This window comes from Dendrobium catenatum, unplaced genomic scaffold, assembly GCF_001605985.2.
Source record: "Dendrobium catenatum unplaced genomic scaffold, ASM160598v2 fragScaff_scaffold_974, whole genome shotgun sequence".
Classification (NCBI taxonomy): domain Eukaryota; kingdom Viridiplantae; phylum Streptophyta; class Magnoliopsida; order Asparagales; family Orchidaceae; genus Dendrobium; species Dendrobium catenatum.
Genome location: NW_021319436.1, coordinates 2,152,260 through 2,169,841, shown reverse-complemented (window position 1 = coordinate 2,169,841; position 17,582 = coordinate 2,152,260). Strand labels below are relative to the sequence as shown.

Sequence of the window (17,582 nt, the reverse complement as noted above, 5' to 3'; positions counted from 1 at the left end):
AAATAAATTATATTATTAATGATTCGTGGAATATTTGATGGTTGGTTAAAAATAAAGCCCTTCCATTAGGGGAAGGCCTTGGCTTGATGTAGTAAATATACATCATATAGATCACATTACAAGGTAATAGCCGGAAGAATCTAATGATATGAGAGCTGTTCTCAAGAGAGTGCGGGCCTAATATTTCAGCCAGAAGAATCGTAATTGGGCAACTAAAGTCGAAGAGACTGTTGTTTAGTAATAATGGTTGAAAGGATCTTATTTGGCATGCGACTAAGGTCAGAAAAATTATAGTCGGCGGACGACGATAGTCGAAAAGATCATAGTCTGTGGGTGACGGTGGTCGAAAGGATCATAGTCGACGAGCAACGGATGAACGGTAAAAGTCTAGCATCGGTCGGCGGATTGGTAAAAGTCTCGCGGTAGTCGATGAAAGTTCACTAGCGGTGGTGCCAGGGTGGAGCTTTAGCCTTAGAGCTCTTTTTTTCTTCCTCCAGTTCATATCCCCCTTCATGAGAAGATGGGGTCTATTTAAAAATTTTTGGAAGTGGCATGTTCTATAATAGATCGAGGGTATGTTGGGAGTGTTTCAATGAACATCCCATCTTGTTCCCTATTATTGTGGAGCATTTATCAAGCATTTGTGTGCTCGAATGATGTCATAATTAAGCAATTTTGGGCTCGTTGGATTCATCTCATTGAGTCGTTATTTTGATTTTAAGCATGTTACATTTGGAAATCATTTAGTCATCTAACTTATTATTTGAACCTTCCAAACATGCTTCGGGCCTTTGATTTGGATCCATTTTGGCTCGGATCATATTGAATTTGGTTTTGTTGGTTTCTTCTTCTCGAGACATTTAGTTCAACTATAAGCTTGATGAAATTGAAACTTGGATGACTCCAAATTTATTTTTGGAAGTTTAATATGAATATACTACAAAATTCATGCCCGATCAAGATAATTTTTTGGTGGTATATCAGTTGTCTCCCTATTTTCGGACGTTGAAGCATGTAGAGTCCGAATATATGTGTCGAATTATTTTAAATCGTTACAATTTCTAAATTCTAATTTTCAAATATTTACAAGGTGTGACCGTTCCCTTGGCATCAACAATGACCTCCCCTCAAGGCCATGAACCAAGTAAAATATCATTGATTATAAATTTAATCTGTCTTGATCAGAGCAAAAAATATTCAAAAATCATGCTCCAAAACTTTTGAAGTTGCTCAAAATTGATTGTAGAAGCTTCATTTTTCTCTAAAAGTGTTAAAATTGAGTTTGAAACATCATAAAACTATTTTGAGTACTTACAAAGTGTTAATTGGGGTATGCATAACTAAAAATCAAGCCTGAATAGGACTTGGTGGCTGCATCGGCCGACCAGCAACTAGCAGCCCGACAGTCCGCACATCTTGTGAGTGAATTGGGTGAATGACACCCTGCTTTGGTTTTTTTTTAACTATTTGGCCTTTGGCATTCTTTAGGCGGACTGATTGCCCGTTTGGCATTCCCCCTCTATTTAGGTGGCATAATGCCACATCTAATATATTATTATATTTTAATTAATTCTAGTACTTTAAAATTCCAATAAAAAAATTAGAAAATAAAAAAAAAGAAAATTTCTAAAATAATTTTAGAATTGATTTTTGATATCTCTCTCCACTTTCCTATAAAAGCCTCCTTAGGAAATGAAGGAGTGCACACTATGTTGTGCCAACCCAAGTTTTTCTTTAGATTGGCAACTCGGAGAATATTGGTGACAAGGCTAACCAACAATTTTGGAAATGAAAGATATTGTAACTTCTAGCAATTATCGGGAAATTGATGGAGTAACCAATGCATCCAAAGTTACCCTATCTATTTCTCATCAGAAAAATGATAAGAGAATCATCTAAAATAATTAAAGATGTGTTATCCATTGTTATTTCTGAGGCATTGGCGGTGATTCGTATGAAATTTTATCTTCCAACCGAAGTATTGATTATTGCTCTAAAACAATTTGACTGAGCACATGCTCCGCCATCGAGATTCATAATAGTGAACGAGATTACAATGCTTGCAGAATTGAGGTTCCCTCTAACTCATAAATTGCTTGATATTTTCAAGGAACGTGGCATTGCACTGCCTCAATTTTTGTGTAAAGCAATAATGATTATCGTAAGCTTGACTGCATTTCTTAGAGAATGTGGGGTGACACTAAAAATTAAGCACTTGTCTAGAATGTGCAAATTCACAAGTGATTCCCAAGGCCACTTCTCCTATCGAGGTAACAAAAAATGGTTGGATTTTTTGACACATGTTCCTTCTAAAAAATTGGCTAGTTCATTCTTTTTTGTGAAGAATGAGCTAGAGCTTTCAAAAAAAATGGTGGAAATTAAAAGAACTTTGCCAATCATCCCACATAAGAGAAGAATATATATTAAAAATCCTCAATTTTTTTTCATACAAAAAAATATTTCAACGGGAGTTATGTTTTATAATTAGTCGATATGTGGCAGAGGAGAAACTTTTTAAAGTTAGACTTTTTAATCAAACAGGAAGAACTCATGTGTCTAGCTTGAAGAAATCAGATTCAGGAAATGAATAATGGTGTTTTTAACTCATCATCCAAAAATCCTCGAGAAGGTGAAAAAGAAGCTATTTCTTCTTCCTTAAAGAAAAGAAAATTTAATGACATAATGCTCTTGCAAAAGGATGGGGATAGCTGTAGAGAAAATGTACATCCTGTGTCGACCATTATTATTCGTGTTGATTAAATCCTGAAATATGTTACCAAACAGTTTTTTCGGATTTAACAGGATTTAACATTTGGTATACCAAACAGTTTTCATGATTTAACACATTTCAGATTTACAGGATTTACTAAATCCCATTAAAATTAAATCCCACTTGTTGCCAAACAGTCCCTAAGAGGTCGATCTCTTTGTACAATGCTCGATTTTACATGCAGCGCCTCCTGTAACTTTGCATTTTATGGGACTGCCTTAAGTTTGTGCGGGTACAGATATTTTGGAAGAAAGGCCCACGTAGTTGGGCCTCAACATATTGGAGCCCAAAACCTCCAGCATAAGGAATAGAGGTTCTAGGGATACCTATTTTCCATAGAAGAATCATTATATATACATATTTCATTAAAACATAATAAATTTTATGGCATATCAAAATTTAAAGCATTAAAAATGGTTACATCATTTGTTAGATTCATTAAAAATTTTAAATAAATGATTTTGATAGTATGATATCAGAATTTTAATTTGATGTATACAATATATTAATATCTAGTAATTAAATGAGTTAGACTTTATATGGATGATTTTCATTGTTTAAATTCATAAATAAATTATATTATTAATGATTCATGGAATATTTGATGGTTGGTTACAAATAAGGCCCTTCTATTAGGAGAAGGCCTTGGCTTGATGTAGTAAATATACATCATATAGATCACATTACAAGGTGATAGCTGGAAGAATCTAGTGATATGAGAGTTGTTCTCAAGAGAGTGTGGGCCTAATATTTCAGCCAAAAGAATCGTAATTGGGAAACTAAGGTCGAAGAGACCGTTGTTTAGTAAAGGATCTAGAGCATCAGAGTTATGAAGAAGGTTTTGCTCGTGGTTTCCTAAAAGGAGTTCGCTTAATGTAGCAAAAAATTGGTGTTTCCATTGATGGATTGACTCTTAGCTAGACATCCTAGAACTGTCCTTCAGCTTCAGGTGATGATGATGAGAGCGAGTTGAGAAAAATGTCTTCAAGTGATAATGAAGATGTCTAAATATATGTAAAAACTTTAATTTTATAATATACTTTTGATACTGTCCTTCTATCTTAGAGATTTTTGTATGTTCATGAATATTTATCTTTATATAAAAAAACTTAAGTTCTTATGCATTTTCTATGTTTTAATTCATTGCCCCCTAGTTAGAGCAATGATAATAGACGAACTTATTCCTGATATAGCTTTGTGGTTTATAGATATATGAATCTTTCTAAGCTTTCAGTCTTCTAAAATTTTTATATATTTATACCTTTTGGGATTTATCGACCTTATAAGGGTTTTTTTTATGTGTCTGTGCCTTTTGAGGCTTTTAAGCCTTCTTTGAACGAATAGTGACTCTATCAATCACTTACTAGGTCTTTGAACGAATAGTGACTCTATCAATCACTTACTCTCATAGAGTCCTTATAGTGAGGATCATGTCCCCCATTATCTTCCCTTCGAGGCTACCTCATACTCAGGCTTTATTGAGATTTTTTGTTAAAGTATAGCTTTGTATTATAAAGGTTGAAAAAAACCTGCAAGGGATGTTTGACCAATCTGAGATTATTTGTCAAAACATTTTTTTGATGATGTTAACATGTGTGGAAGATGTCGAGAGAACCCACTAAGGATGTTTGACTTATTCGAGATTCTTTATCAAAGCATTGCTCGATGATATTAATTTGTTATTTGTGTGGAAGTTGTCAAGAGAATCTATCAAGTATGTTTGACTTATCCAAAGTTTTTTGTCAAAGTGTTGCTCAATGATGTTAACACGTGTTAAAGAGTTAGAGAGAATCTACAAAGGATGTTTGACTTATCCAATATTATTTTTCATAGCGTTGTTGATGACGTTAACCTATGCAGAAGAGATCAAATTGAATCCTCTAGGATCGATTATGCCTTGATTAGGAGGGGGAAAATGCCGCATATATCCTAAATCAAAGGTGAATAATAGTTTATCTTTAGATTATTACTAGTTTTTTTGAGATTAAGATTGAGACCTTATCCAAGAAGTACAAGTGCAGCTAGAGACTGTACAGAGCTTGAATTTTTTAGAACATCATTGCATTTGTGAAAAAATAATTTTCACTGGCATTGTCTTAGATGTTTAAAATGTTGGAGGAAATTAACTTGTCCACAGATGGAAAAAGTTACCCCCAGTTAAGAATCAAGTTTCCATAGACGATGCCAAACTATTACATCTTGGAATATTCGCAATAGTAAAGAGATATAAATCTTAGTGTCCCAGCTTTATATGAAAATCCAACACTCAAAAGGATGAAGCGATGGGTGCATCAATCACAGTAGACATCAAAATTTTTATCAGGAAAACTTTGAAAAAGGAAAAAATAATACATGGCCTAGCCCAGTTGAAATAAATCAACTAGTGTTGGCAGTTAATTACAAATATAGCCTTTTCATGGGGGTAAGGCATTAGCTGATATAGTAAATATGCATCATATATATTACATTACAAGTTGGTAGTTGGAAGAATACAATGATATAATAGTTATTCTTAAGAGAATGTGGCCTATTTATTCGACGAGTAGGATTGTAGTTGGGGATGTAGGTCGGAGAGACCATTGTCTGGTAACGATAGTTGAAGGACTATAGTTGGTGTGCAACAGAGATCAGAAAGATCGTAGTCGGTGAGCGACTATGGGCAGAAGGATTGTAGTCGGCAAGCTATGGAGGTCGAGCAAAAGTTTAATGTCAGTTGGCAGTTGGACATAAAAGTCCAACGATAATCAACGAAAGTTCGTTGGTCAGGGTGTCGGGGTAGAGCTTCAGCCTCAAAGCTCTTCTTTTCTTCCTCCAGTTCCTCTCCCCTTCATGAGAAGAATTGGGTTTATTTATAGTTTGTTGGTAGTGGTATGTTATGTAAATATAGAGAAGATCAACGACATGTTAGGATTGTTTCAATGAATTGTTCGTATTGATCCCTTTGATCATGGAGCATTTATCAATCATTTGTATGCCTAAATGTTATCATAATCAACCAATCTTGCGCTTATTGGATTTGCCTCGTCGAGTCGCTCGATTTGATTACAAGCTTGTTACATTTGGAAATCACTTGGTTGTCCAATTTATGGTTTCAACATTCTAAATGTGCTCCAGACATTTGATTTTGACCCATTTGGGCTCGGATAGGGTTGAATTTGGTGTTGTTGGATTCGTCTTCTTGAGACGTTGAATTTGATTATAAGTTTGATAAAATCAAAGTTCAAACGACTCTAGATTTAATTTTGAAAGTTTCTAACATGAATATACTTTGAGATTCGTGCATGATCAAAATAATTTCTTGTTGATATATCAGTTATTAAGTAAACTTTTATATGGTAAATCATTATAAATTATGAAAGATCATATCTCAAAACAATATAATCTGAACTAAAAATTAACTTAAATTTATTTCACACTTTTTTTAATTGAGCTCGTCTATTGCAATCGATAGGTTAACACTATTTAAGTCATGCATGACGTGCCGATTTGAGCTTGTTTCAAGTCAATAATCGATTCAAGTCAATAATAAATTTTAGTAAAATAATGTAAATTTGAGCTTCATTTGAGCAAATAATCTATTTATTTATAAACAATTTCCTGATATAAGATAAAGAATAGAAGACCATCATGAATTATTCATCTAGATTCATATAAATCAAAAGTGTGTCATGAGATATAAAAATTTTGGTTATAATGGTTTTAAAACCCTCAAATTTAGGCTTCGTTTGGTCATTCACTATTTTTGTAAAAGGTAGTTTTAAGAAACATTGGTTCATAAAAATGTGTTTTATAATGGAGAAAGCACATATAAAAAGCACTCTCAAAATAGCAGAAAATGGAAAAAATGGTGTTATTGAGAACATGGTTTGACGAACCAAACATTAAAGAAGAAATAACTTTACCGTTTTAAAAAGGAATAAGCATAAAAAACGCACAATCAATTGAATCAAACTAGGCCTTATTTTGAGGTGAATACATTATATGAATATCAGTCAATTTTTATATAGTATTCATCTAAAAAAAAAAAACCTTGTCCAACATTAATTAAGAATAGCCTAAAACTTCTATCATTCTATGGCCTATAAGAATACTAGCTCAAATGAGCTAGCCCCAGTATGCATGGGCACAAGGTTGAATCAAGGTTTAGTCTGACCTAACTCATCGTGTCAATTGCAAAGCAATTAACCTAAATTGAGAATCAATTGATTAAGCTTAAGCTCATGTGCGATTGATTTAGGTAAATTAGTTATTCAAACAACTCTAAAATTCATTTTCCCATCAACTATTCTTACTTTAACTCGAGATACTCAAAATGCATCCAATGTGGCTTAAACCTAAAATTAAGAATTTCCATGATTCCTAAAAACTTTGTCTAAATAGAACCCATTTAGCCTAGTGACCCTAAAAAGGTCACCCAATGACACATGACTTGGTGATTGGCCAATGCGAACAAACTTAGCTATATTTGATTGAGTTGATCCATGTCGAATGCCATAGAGCTAGCTAATAGCCTCTCCTGGCCACCTAATAGATGATTGAGTCAAGGCATAGTTACTTAAACTCATATTAAGCTAGTTTAGCCAAAGTCAAACTCAATTATAATGGAGTGACAAAATTTGTCTTTATTCCAATAAAGTTGGCTAACATACAATCTAATAATCACCTAATATATTAGTTTAGATATATATAATAATTTGTAGAAAAATATATTTCATGCATTTATATACATGGGCGGTGTCCATAATATTTTAAATCTCAAATTCTTAAATAATAGCTTATCTAATCTTACATTTGAGATCTTATCTAAACAATAAGATTTTAAGATACAATTAGGACGTTTAAATTGACATCCCAATCATATGGAATGTAAGCCAAAAGTTAGAACCACAATCAAGTGGTTATGGTGTGATCAACATATTAGCTTTTTGCTCATTATGTTTGCAATAATAATCCATGTACACTACTTATAGCCTTAGCATTAACTAGGTTTGGGTAGTATCTTAAGTATTGTAAGCTCTCTTTGAGTATCTCTTTTCACCATATAATTGTTGTAAACCCTATGATCTATAGAACCAATTTCTTCCATTAAGTATGTGTAATAAGTATGATATTTAATTCTCTTGTGGCCTTTACCACACAAAAAATTTATGAACCCCACAATCTTCTAAAATAAAATATTTTACCAAACATAAATTATTGTTCTAAAATATGTTAATAATATTCTTCCTACTTTAGATATAGTAAAGCTTAGATTCTTACGAATATAAGTTCACCCCTATAATCTTAAGGTGATAGGTCCCCATTTCACTTTGATTTAGCGTGTTCTCCATAAAAGTGTAAAAGCATCACATGCCTTTAGCGCATTATAGGCCTTATCATATCAGTTGTAGGTCACTGTCACTACCATTAGATAAAGTTTAAATCTTTGGAACAAAAGATCTTTTTTGTTATTGCATATTATGAATTTGATGCATATCATACCTTTTATATACATGTATTGTGTTATAATATATAACTTGCATTAATTTGCAAACCAAAATTTATCTACCAGTTGATAAAATATATCACTCTCATACATTTCATAGTATAATTATGCACCGCCCATTTCATGCATTTGCCTCCACCTGACAAATTTCAGTATTATCAATTGCTCTTGTTGCATATCCAAATCATTTTTGATCTGTCCTTGAAATCAAAGCCTAAGTAGGGAGTCTTAATTTGTGTTAATGAACAAAATTTGAATTCAACTAAAAATAATTTGATCTCCATAGAGACAAATTGAGTTGAATTTATTTATTAAATTGATTGAGAATCTCAACCTATCATTTTCATACAATATAATAAGTAGTCAAGCTCTATTGGGTTAGTACGAATTTAATATAAAAAAAAATGTGATGAGTCAATTTTTGCACTTTAATTTTTAATATAAAATATTTTTAATTGACTTGAGTTTTTTATTAGAGTGGTGGAAAACTCTCTCCTCAACAAATTTGGATTTATTGGTTTGATATAACTTTTTTGTATCTATAAAATGTCAGCATTAGTAGATACCGACTTTTTTCAAGTCTTTCGATTATGTGCTAGAAAATTTGAGTGGATATAGTGTGTGTTTTACATATCAGTATTGTACAAAAATTTAGCACACAGATAAAAATAGTAAGATCATTAAAAATTTATATGAAAACCCCAAAAAGAAAAAAAAATCATCGGGCCTTGCCCAAATGAAAATCAACTATATATCAGAAGATATAAGAAGCCTTCCTTCTTCATGGTTGAAGATGACTATTTGAGAATAAAATGTCTAATTTCTCTCATGGGGGTTAACAAAAATAAAGTGTTTACCAATGTACAATTAACACTCAATAGCGAAGCTTAATTTCCGCCATTAGGATAATATAAATCATTTGTCCATAGATGGACAACTATACCCAACAACAGGGTAAAATTTTGTTAGAATTCTAGAGATGATGGAGATTACTAATGGTGATAGCAGACAATGATGGTGGTTGTTGGTGACAATAGCTGGTGATCGTTGTCAATGGCTATAACTAAAAAGTACAAGAGAACTTTCTTGTTCTCTTCTTTCTGTCTCCCTCATGTGGAGAATAAGGCTCAAGTTATAGACTTTTTGGAATGGACATTTTTGATAATTTGAAATTAAATCCAAAACACAATCGTATGGTTTATATCGAATCCCTAGATCAAGAAGCATTTATTTAGTATTTAAGTGTCTTAATGATGTCAAAATTTAGTAATATTGGGCCGTTGGAATCGTCTCATCATGCCACTCGATTTAACTATAAGCATGTCGAATTTGAAGATCATTTGGTCATTCAATTAATATTTGAAGTTTTTAATTATGCTTCAAGTGTTTGATTTGGTATCATTTAGGCTTGAATTATAGCACTTTTAGTACTGTTGGGTTAATCTCATTGAGACGTTCAATTCAACTATAAAGCTTGCTCAAACTGGAGTTCGTATTAACCAGAATTTACTTCTTGAAGTTTTCAATTTAGATTTTGCCTCTATATTCATGTGGATCAATCCAATTTTTCATTGATATATCACTCTCAAATACTAAAAATAATTGGATCCTAATTCATGTATATTTATATTAAATAGATGATTTTATTATTATTATTTTATAATAGTAAGCAATTTTAGTAAATAAAGTAAACCATTAAAAATAAATAATAAACAATTTTAATGACTCATTATGTTAATTGCAAATAAAAAATTTATTTTAAAAAAATGATAGTCTAAAAATTAAAGATAAATACAATTAAGTTATTAAAAATTTAACATTTATAATTTTTATATGTTATGATTATATTTAAAAAAATTAATAATTAAATTATATTTAATAATTTCAAATAAGATCTCTTGTAATAAAATTAATCTCAGCATGGTAGTACGTATAGAATATAAAAAGAATATAATTTCCCACCAAAAAAAAGGTGCAAACCGATTCATTCAATCTCGAGATAGAGCCCTAATTTGATAATTTCATTACTGAAAGAAATGATGATTCATAGAAGCCCTTCGCTAACCGAAAAACCCTAATCGGCTAATCCCAAACAGAATAGTTTCCGCAATATGAAGCTAAAGAGACCCCCACTCCCTCAGAATTTCTCCACTACGTCGCCGTCCTCCGCTTCCACTCCGCTGATCATCTCCACCACCTCCTCCTCTATGCTCTCCGACTCCGAAGAACCTCGCCGATTCTTGAAGGCCGAAACCGCTCGGCCGCCGCCGCCCGATAGCAACGGCGAGAGGTGGTAGAGCGGCGGCGGAGGGCAGTAGTGCGCCGGCGAGGGGTTGGCGCCATAGAGTGTGGTCCCCGCTGCCACGGCCGAAGCTGCTGCTGCTGCTGACGTGGCGTACCCTGGTGGGACCCAGATGCCTCCTAGGACTACAAGTTGCGGCGCCATCGCTGGAGAGAGAGAGAGAGAGGACCTGCAGATGGCTTTTCACCTCATCATTGGTGAGCCCATCAACGTTCATTAGCTCTCTGATTTGCTTTGGAGTGGCAACTGTGGACAGAATTGATAACTCAATTGAGGAAGAGTAGTTAATCCAATGATCAGATTCATAATCTGCTTTAAATTTGAAGAATTAACCTTTTAATAGAAAAGAGCAACGTTACAGTGACACCATATTACACATAATTTCAATTTAATTAAAAGATAAATTTTTTATAAAATATAATTAGTTTTATTGAAAAATTTATGTTCAATAGTACTTCAATTTATTACCTTGAGACCCACCCAATATATGCAGGGCATTGACAAACCGCCGGTGCAACTCCGGTGACCAACATCTCCTCGCCTTCCTCTGAGTAGCCGCCGGTGCCACAACGTCGCTGGAAACACTACAACTTCCTTCTCGCTTACCCTGCTTCTCTTCACCTTCATTACTCTTACTACAGCTCTCCTTCTCCTCCATCTCCTTCTGAATAGAACGAGCCAAAGCAAGTTCAGAAATATCCTTTTTCTTCTGCTTTGAGAAAGGTTGAAATGCTCCTCCAATTCTTGGTTTAGCATCTAGTACCAGCTTAGAGCTGAAAGTCACCAATGAATGCTCCTCTTCCCCTTGCTTTGCAGAGTCGGCCTCATCAGCAGCCGGGCTGCTCCATAGCTGTGCCGACACCATCCAGTTCGCCATCTCAGATTCTTCGACGCTCGTCTTCTTCAATGGGATGAATTCTTCGAGCACTGGCTGAGCTTCTTGGCTTGCTTGGTATGTCTCCAATTGCTTCCTGTATGCCTCCATGGCTTTGCAAGGCGATGTGTTAGCATATTTTTGCTATGTTTCACAATTATTTGACAATTAAGCAAGATAGAAAGCAGAACCAAATGAAACCTTAGTTACCGTTGTTGAGTAGCTGCATGCAAAGTGGGAGCTCACGCTTGAAAGCTTCAATCTTGAGACTCTCCTCCTCAAGACGAGCAAGAAAATCTTGCAGCTTGTGCATGTGATCTGCAATTGGATTCTGATTTTGGTTAATAGAGTAGCTACTGATTAGCTTGTAATCCAAACTAATTAGCTCTGAAGAAGAAGAAGAAGCCATAAGAATGAAATGAAGCAAATAAAATAGTTGTTTTGGTTATCGTCTCCTATGAATGATGATTATGATGATCATGGAGTTGGTGTGATGAATGAAAAGAGGAGCCAAATGGATGAGAACGCAGAGGAAATTGAAGAAAGGATCCCCTTCTTTTATGTGTGAGTGGGAGGGAGGGAATAAAGTGAAGTTTGAAGAGAGGAAAAGGAAAAAGAAGTAATAAAAAGTAAAGAGATGGTAACTTCTTGCAGAGAACCAAGCTGAAAAAAAAAAGCCTGACTTGGTTTCTTATGAAGGGAATCAAGCTGCAATACACAGTCATGTGCTAGCTTGTAATGTTTTTTCAAGTAATCCTAATTATCTATTATCTAAAATTTAAGTTCATACCAAAGAAGTTACCAGGAATGAATAATATTACATTCTTAGTTCAAATTTTTTTTCTTTCTTAGTTCCATTTTTTTTTTAATTTTGAAAAATATTATTTTCAATATTTCGTAGAGAAACTCTCTTTGTAAATGCAAAATAATTTTGGAAACAAATTTGTAAAATATGTTTGAGGTCTTTTTCATAGAATTCCTTTCTCATATGTATATCAGATTTCAATCACAAAACTAGCATATTCTTATTTCCTTTTTGAGCCTTATCTTCTTTTCAAAGGCACATACTGAACCGTTCCCAACCTCTTCACCTTCACCATCTTCTCGCACTTGTCTTCTTTCTGTAAGGAAATATCTTGAGTGCAAAGCAATGACGAGATTCATGAAATTCAGCTTCTATGTACTTATCTAAAACTACTATGTAATACATAACATACTACCATCATTACACAATTTAGCACACCTTTCTCTACATGCCAAGCTATGATTAAATTCAAAGGATGCCACGATGTCAAAGTACTAAATAAATAAATTAACTATGCTGCTTTCATGATTAATCTATCAATAAGATGAGAAAGGAAGAAAAACATATATTTCTTTCACTTAACTCAAAACAAGCCCAACAAAATAAGCATAGATTCTCTCTCTCTCTCTCTCTCCCTCTTCCTCTCGCTCTCTTTCTCTCTAAAGCAAACAAAACAACTTGAAAATAAAGCAGAAGAGAAGCCTACTTTCCCCTACTGCGCTTGTTTTCAAAAGTTGCACATTAGCGCATATGGATATCTCTTCCATATGCAGGCCCCAGATAATTAGCGCATATGGATATCTCTTCCATATGCAGGCCTCAGATAAAAGACCAAGAATATTACTGCATAAGACTCCCCAAGTAAAGAATATCTTCTTTAACTTGTTAAACAAACTATTACTTCCTCTCTCTCTCTCTCTCTCTCTCTCTCTCTCTGCCTGATAATTATATCATTATACATTAATTTGTTTAGACTTGAAGATCTTTGTTCAAAATTAATTCAATTAAACTTAAAATTAATTAATCATATATATAATTACCTTTATGAATTAAAAAATTATAATTTTAGTAGTCTAAGCTTAACTTGTGGCAAAAATTTTTAGTTGACTTGATCTTCTGTCGGAGTTAAATATATATATATATATTTTTTAATTTAGGCTAACTCGTTGTGACTGCTTGATTTCTGTCCTAGTTATTTTTCTCTAACTCTAGCTTCTTAAAAGAAAAATGCAAAAGATAGAAAGGAGGGCAGTAGTAGGGAATCTCCCTGGCTCGTCTTCCTAGCTTTAGAGGAAGTGGGGAGGAAGGTAAGAAGATTCCACCATAGTAGCATAAAGAGATCTTAGTGCCACCTAGAGAGAGAATAAAGAAGAGGTAGAAAGAGAAATATGCGTTGATATTGCAGTGTAATAATGAGAGTTGATCACTTTCTTGTGCAGTCTTGAGGTACAATGCTCCAACCCAGGCCTTTTGTGTGGATTCTCTTCTTCACATGTGTAGCTTATATTCTCTTCTCTTTTCTTTGGTGAATATCCCTTTTGTCTGAAGCAAGATAGATGTGATTTTCCACTCAGTATGGGCCCTCGGCTCATAGAAAATTATTAGCTAAATATTACATCCATAGTTATATGAGAGAATTCTTTCCTCTGTTCCTCCTTTACCTGAATATTTAAATGAAAGTATCTGACTGTCTGCGTTCCTCTAGACGACAAAAGCATCAGCATTCTTTAATACTGCTCTCCTTCGATCCATTTGCTACTCTCTGAATCTAAGTGGTGATTTTTTTGAGAGGAGGCTTCTTTTTGATAAGGTTGTTGCCATTCAAAATATTTGGCTAAAAGGATGATAGCCAAGTTGTGTTTTAAAGTTCTGGAAGGTGATGTTGTTGATGAGCTTTGTTAGTTCATGAAGAGAATTTCAGTTATTTGATTGAAGTATTATACGTGTACGTATTCATGAAATTATTTTTAGATTATTCATGTTTGATTTTGGGTAGTTTGTGTGGACTAAGACTTCGTTTGAGACGGTTTTTTTACTGTTTCTTAAAACAGAGTTCCAATATAAAAATTTAAATTTTTTGTATTGGACCTCCATTTTAAGAAGCAATAAAAAGCGGTCTCAAACGAAGCCTAAATTGTACTTCTTAATTAGTTTCAATGTTATTTAGATTTTTTATAGTGGATTTGACGAAATCATGATTCAATTCATAAAATGGTCGATTGCAATAAAATTATTTAATTATGCTTGATTGTGGGAAAAATCTAGGTAGTTAGGTTGCACTAATTTTGATGATTGATTAGGCTTTTGAAATGATTTTCATTTAATGTGAACTGGTTGGATCTCCTAGTAAGATTTTTCTCTTAGGTTAAATAAGAGCTATTTATTGAGGGATAAAAGTGGTCTTGCTTGTTAGGTGTGTTATCCTCGTTGCTTGTATTATGTTTTTGTACATTCTTGGTTGTGAGACTTGTATTTTCAATATTCATTACTATTATATATATTATAGTAGAGTTTGTTAATTTTCATTGCGACCCCGACCTTAGGGACAATCTTTGAAAATAATGTTTTTGAAAATCAGGTCATATAAATTGCCCAACAATTCTAAGGAAACTTCCAATAAATTTCAACTCTAAACAAGCCCTACTTGGACTTCTAATTCTTTCGTAATAATTTAAATTCAACCTCAAAAAGGCATAGATCATTATTCACCTTTGATTCGGGATAAATGCACCATTCACCTCGTCCCAATCAATGCATAATCGATCCCATGAAGATTTAATTTGACCTCTTTCACACAGATTAATATCATCGGACAATACTCTGATAAATAATCTAGGAAAGGTCAAACATCATTAGTGGATTCTTTCGACCTCTTCCACATAGATTAACATCATTGAGCAACGTTCTGACAAACAACCTCGAATAGGTCAAACATCCTTGGTGGATTCTCCTGACCTTTTTCACACAGGTTAACGTTAGCAATGCTTTGACAAATAATCACGAATAGCTTAAACAATTTTAGTGGATTCTCCTAGCATTTTCCACACATGTTAACATCATCAAGTTATGCTTTAGCAAATAACCTTATCCATAGTATAAGTTAATGTCATCAAGCAACGCTGTGAAAAATAAATTCAAAAAGATCAAACATCCTTGGCAGATTTTATTGACCTCTTTTCTATTGCACGTTAAAGGATCTCCTTCAACTTCTTCTTAAAAAAAAAAAAAAAAGATTATAACCTAATCACCATCAAGCCTCCACTCAATTGGCACTGTTAGTATGTAACCAAACTACTTGCATGCTACACTAATTTGACCCCTTCCATCAAAGGGGTATGATATTTGCCCCCATCAATATGGATGCATATATTGCCTTTAGTATAGTACAACTTAACCACTGCCATCATCGACCCTTCGCCTGATATCCGTCATTGATCCTTCAACTCATATAAGCCATCATTGACCTCTCGTTTAATTACTACTAGAAGCACACCATCCAATTCTCTCCTTCAACTCATTGCCCGGCCATGAGCTGCAATCAAACTTCCACCCAACCCTCGATTGCCACTGGACTTTAGCTCAACCTTCATAAAAATTCCACCCATTTGCTGACAGTCACTGGTTCTCCTCCTGGGTGTTATTACACTGAAATCTTTTCAAACCACCCCCTCATGTGATAGGTGATTGACCTTTTTCTGTCATGGGCAGTTTATTGAGAGAATAAACTCTCATCGAGACTTCTTCTACACGAAGAAAGGCACTGAAGCTTGATATGGGATATCGCCTATAAAAAGTGGAATGCATATAATATGAGAAGAAGTCTGACAAGGAAGGTGGAAGGAGATGAAATTTTCTTTTACCCATAGAATGGCACTGAAGCTGGATAACGGATGTCGTCTATCTAAAAACAATGAAAAGCTTCTAATATATAAAAACTATTGAGGGAGAAGGTTCCTTCTATACAAAGTAGAGCCCAAAAACTTAATAGGGGATTCCACAAATGCAACATATGAGAGGGCCTCTGTTGTAGAAAAGAAAAAGAAAAAGAGAGGAAGTGCAAGTTGTGTATACCCACAGGGGTGGGGGAGTCATGTAAGTTGCACAAATTTTTATTTTTTGGAGTTAAAAAAATAATTAATTAATTAGCTAAACTGCATCCAATTGGTTGCAATTAGCTACTGTTGGGCGCATGTAGCTATGATATTGATTAATCGCAGGCAAGCGAGGTAAGCCAGAAAACAAAGCATGCTCACAAGCAGGCCCAAATAGGCCAAAGCATGGGTTAGGCAGACCAGGCGAGCCAGCGCACAGGCGGGCTAGCATACTAGACAATGCTCGGGTGGCATGTCAGTAATCTAGTTATGCATACCATGCTCACAAGCAGGCCATGCAATGCTCATGGGCCGCTCAGCCTACGCAATAGGTCTATTAGTGGTTTGTCGGCAGTAGTGGCAATAGCAGGTAGCCGACCGATTTTGCTGCCAAATCATATTTCAACCTTTTTTTTCTTTTGCTTTGATAGTCTCATTCAGGAATTTTTATTGCGTCAGGTTACCTGACGTAGAGATACATCAGGTAGTCTATAATATATCGCCACGTGTTCTTACTCTTTACCGCGCGGACCGACGACCCAACCCGGAACGAATATGCGCGGTATTTGCTCGGTATTGCTAGGTACTACTCGGTATTGATCGGTATTGCTCGGTATGCTCGATATTTGCTCGGGATAGGAAGCAAAAACGGGATCCCGCTCGCTGTGGAGATAACCTTCACTAATGGGGAGGACATTGCCCGACTGAAGCACCACGCCGGACCGGACGCCTGCTCGGATTTGGAGATCAAAGACAGTCGAGGTGAAGAATGGCGAGTCGCGGAGAAGATAATCAATCTGATGTTTGTCAAAGGTCAGGAGCTGCTTCCTAGAAACATGTATGCCACCTTGGCCGGGAGCGATGACCACCGCGGGAATCCGGTCGGCAGGAAGCTACGAAGTTTGATCGGAGGCAAAAACGGGATCCCGCTTGAACTCTACTCGTGGCCGTTCGACTTTTCTCCATTGACGACTTTTCCTTTCCACCGGATCGCAAGCAACGAAGTTTGATCGGAGGCAAAAACGAGCAAGTACCGAGGAAATACCGAGCAAGTACCGAGCAAATACCGAGCAATACCGAGAATTACCAAGCACGAAACCGAGCATTACCGAGCAAACACCGAGCATTACCGAGCAAGTACCGAGCAAATACCGAGCAATACCAAGCAAATAACGAGTAGTACCTAGCAATACCGAGCAAAAACTGAGCAATACGCCAACATAGTAATTCTTGATTCGTTCTGGGTTGGGTCGTC

General features: G+C 35.0%; 1 protein-coding gene across 1 annotated transcript; it reads right to left on the bottom strand.

Annotated features, from left to right (window-relative positions):
• Positions 1-10,372: 10,372 nt before the first annotated feature.
• LOC110101900 (transcription factor NIGTH1-like) lies at positions 10,373-12,043 on the bottom strand. Its single transcript, XM_020829996.2, has 3 exons — positions 11,642-12,043; positions 11,026-11,544; positions 10,373-10,803 (listed from the first exon to the last, which is right to left on the bottom strand). The coding sequence occupies exons 1-3, from the start codon at positions 11,838-11,840 to the stop codon at positions 10,373-10,375; spliced, it is 1,149 nt and encodes a 382-aa protein (XP_020685655.1). The 5' UTR covers positions 11,841-12,043.
• Between the last annotated feature and the right edge of the window lie 5,539 nt (positions 12,044-17,582).

Coding starts and splice junctions, on each gene's coding strand:
- LOC110101900 (XM_020829996.2), bottom strand. CDS start 11,840: ATGGCTTCTTCTTCTTCTTCAGAGCTAATTAGTTTGGATTACAAGCTA. Junction 11,545..11,641: donor CATGCAGCTACTCAACAACG/GTAACTAAGGTT, acceptor CGCCTTGCAAAG/CCATGGAGGCATACAGGAAG. Junction 10,804..11,025: donor TATATTGGGTGGGTCTCAAG/GTAATAAATTGA, acceptor TTCTGTCCACAG/TTGCCACTCCAAAGCAAATC.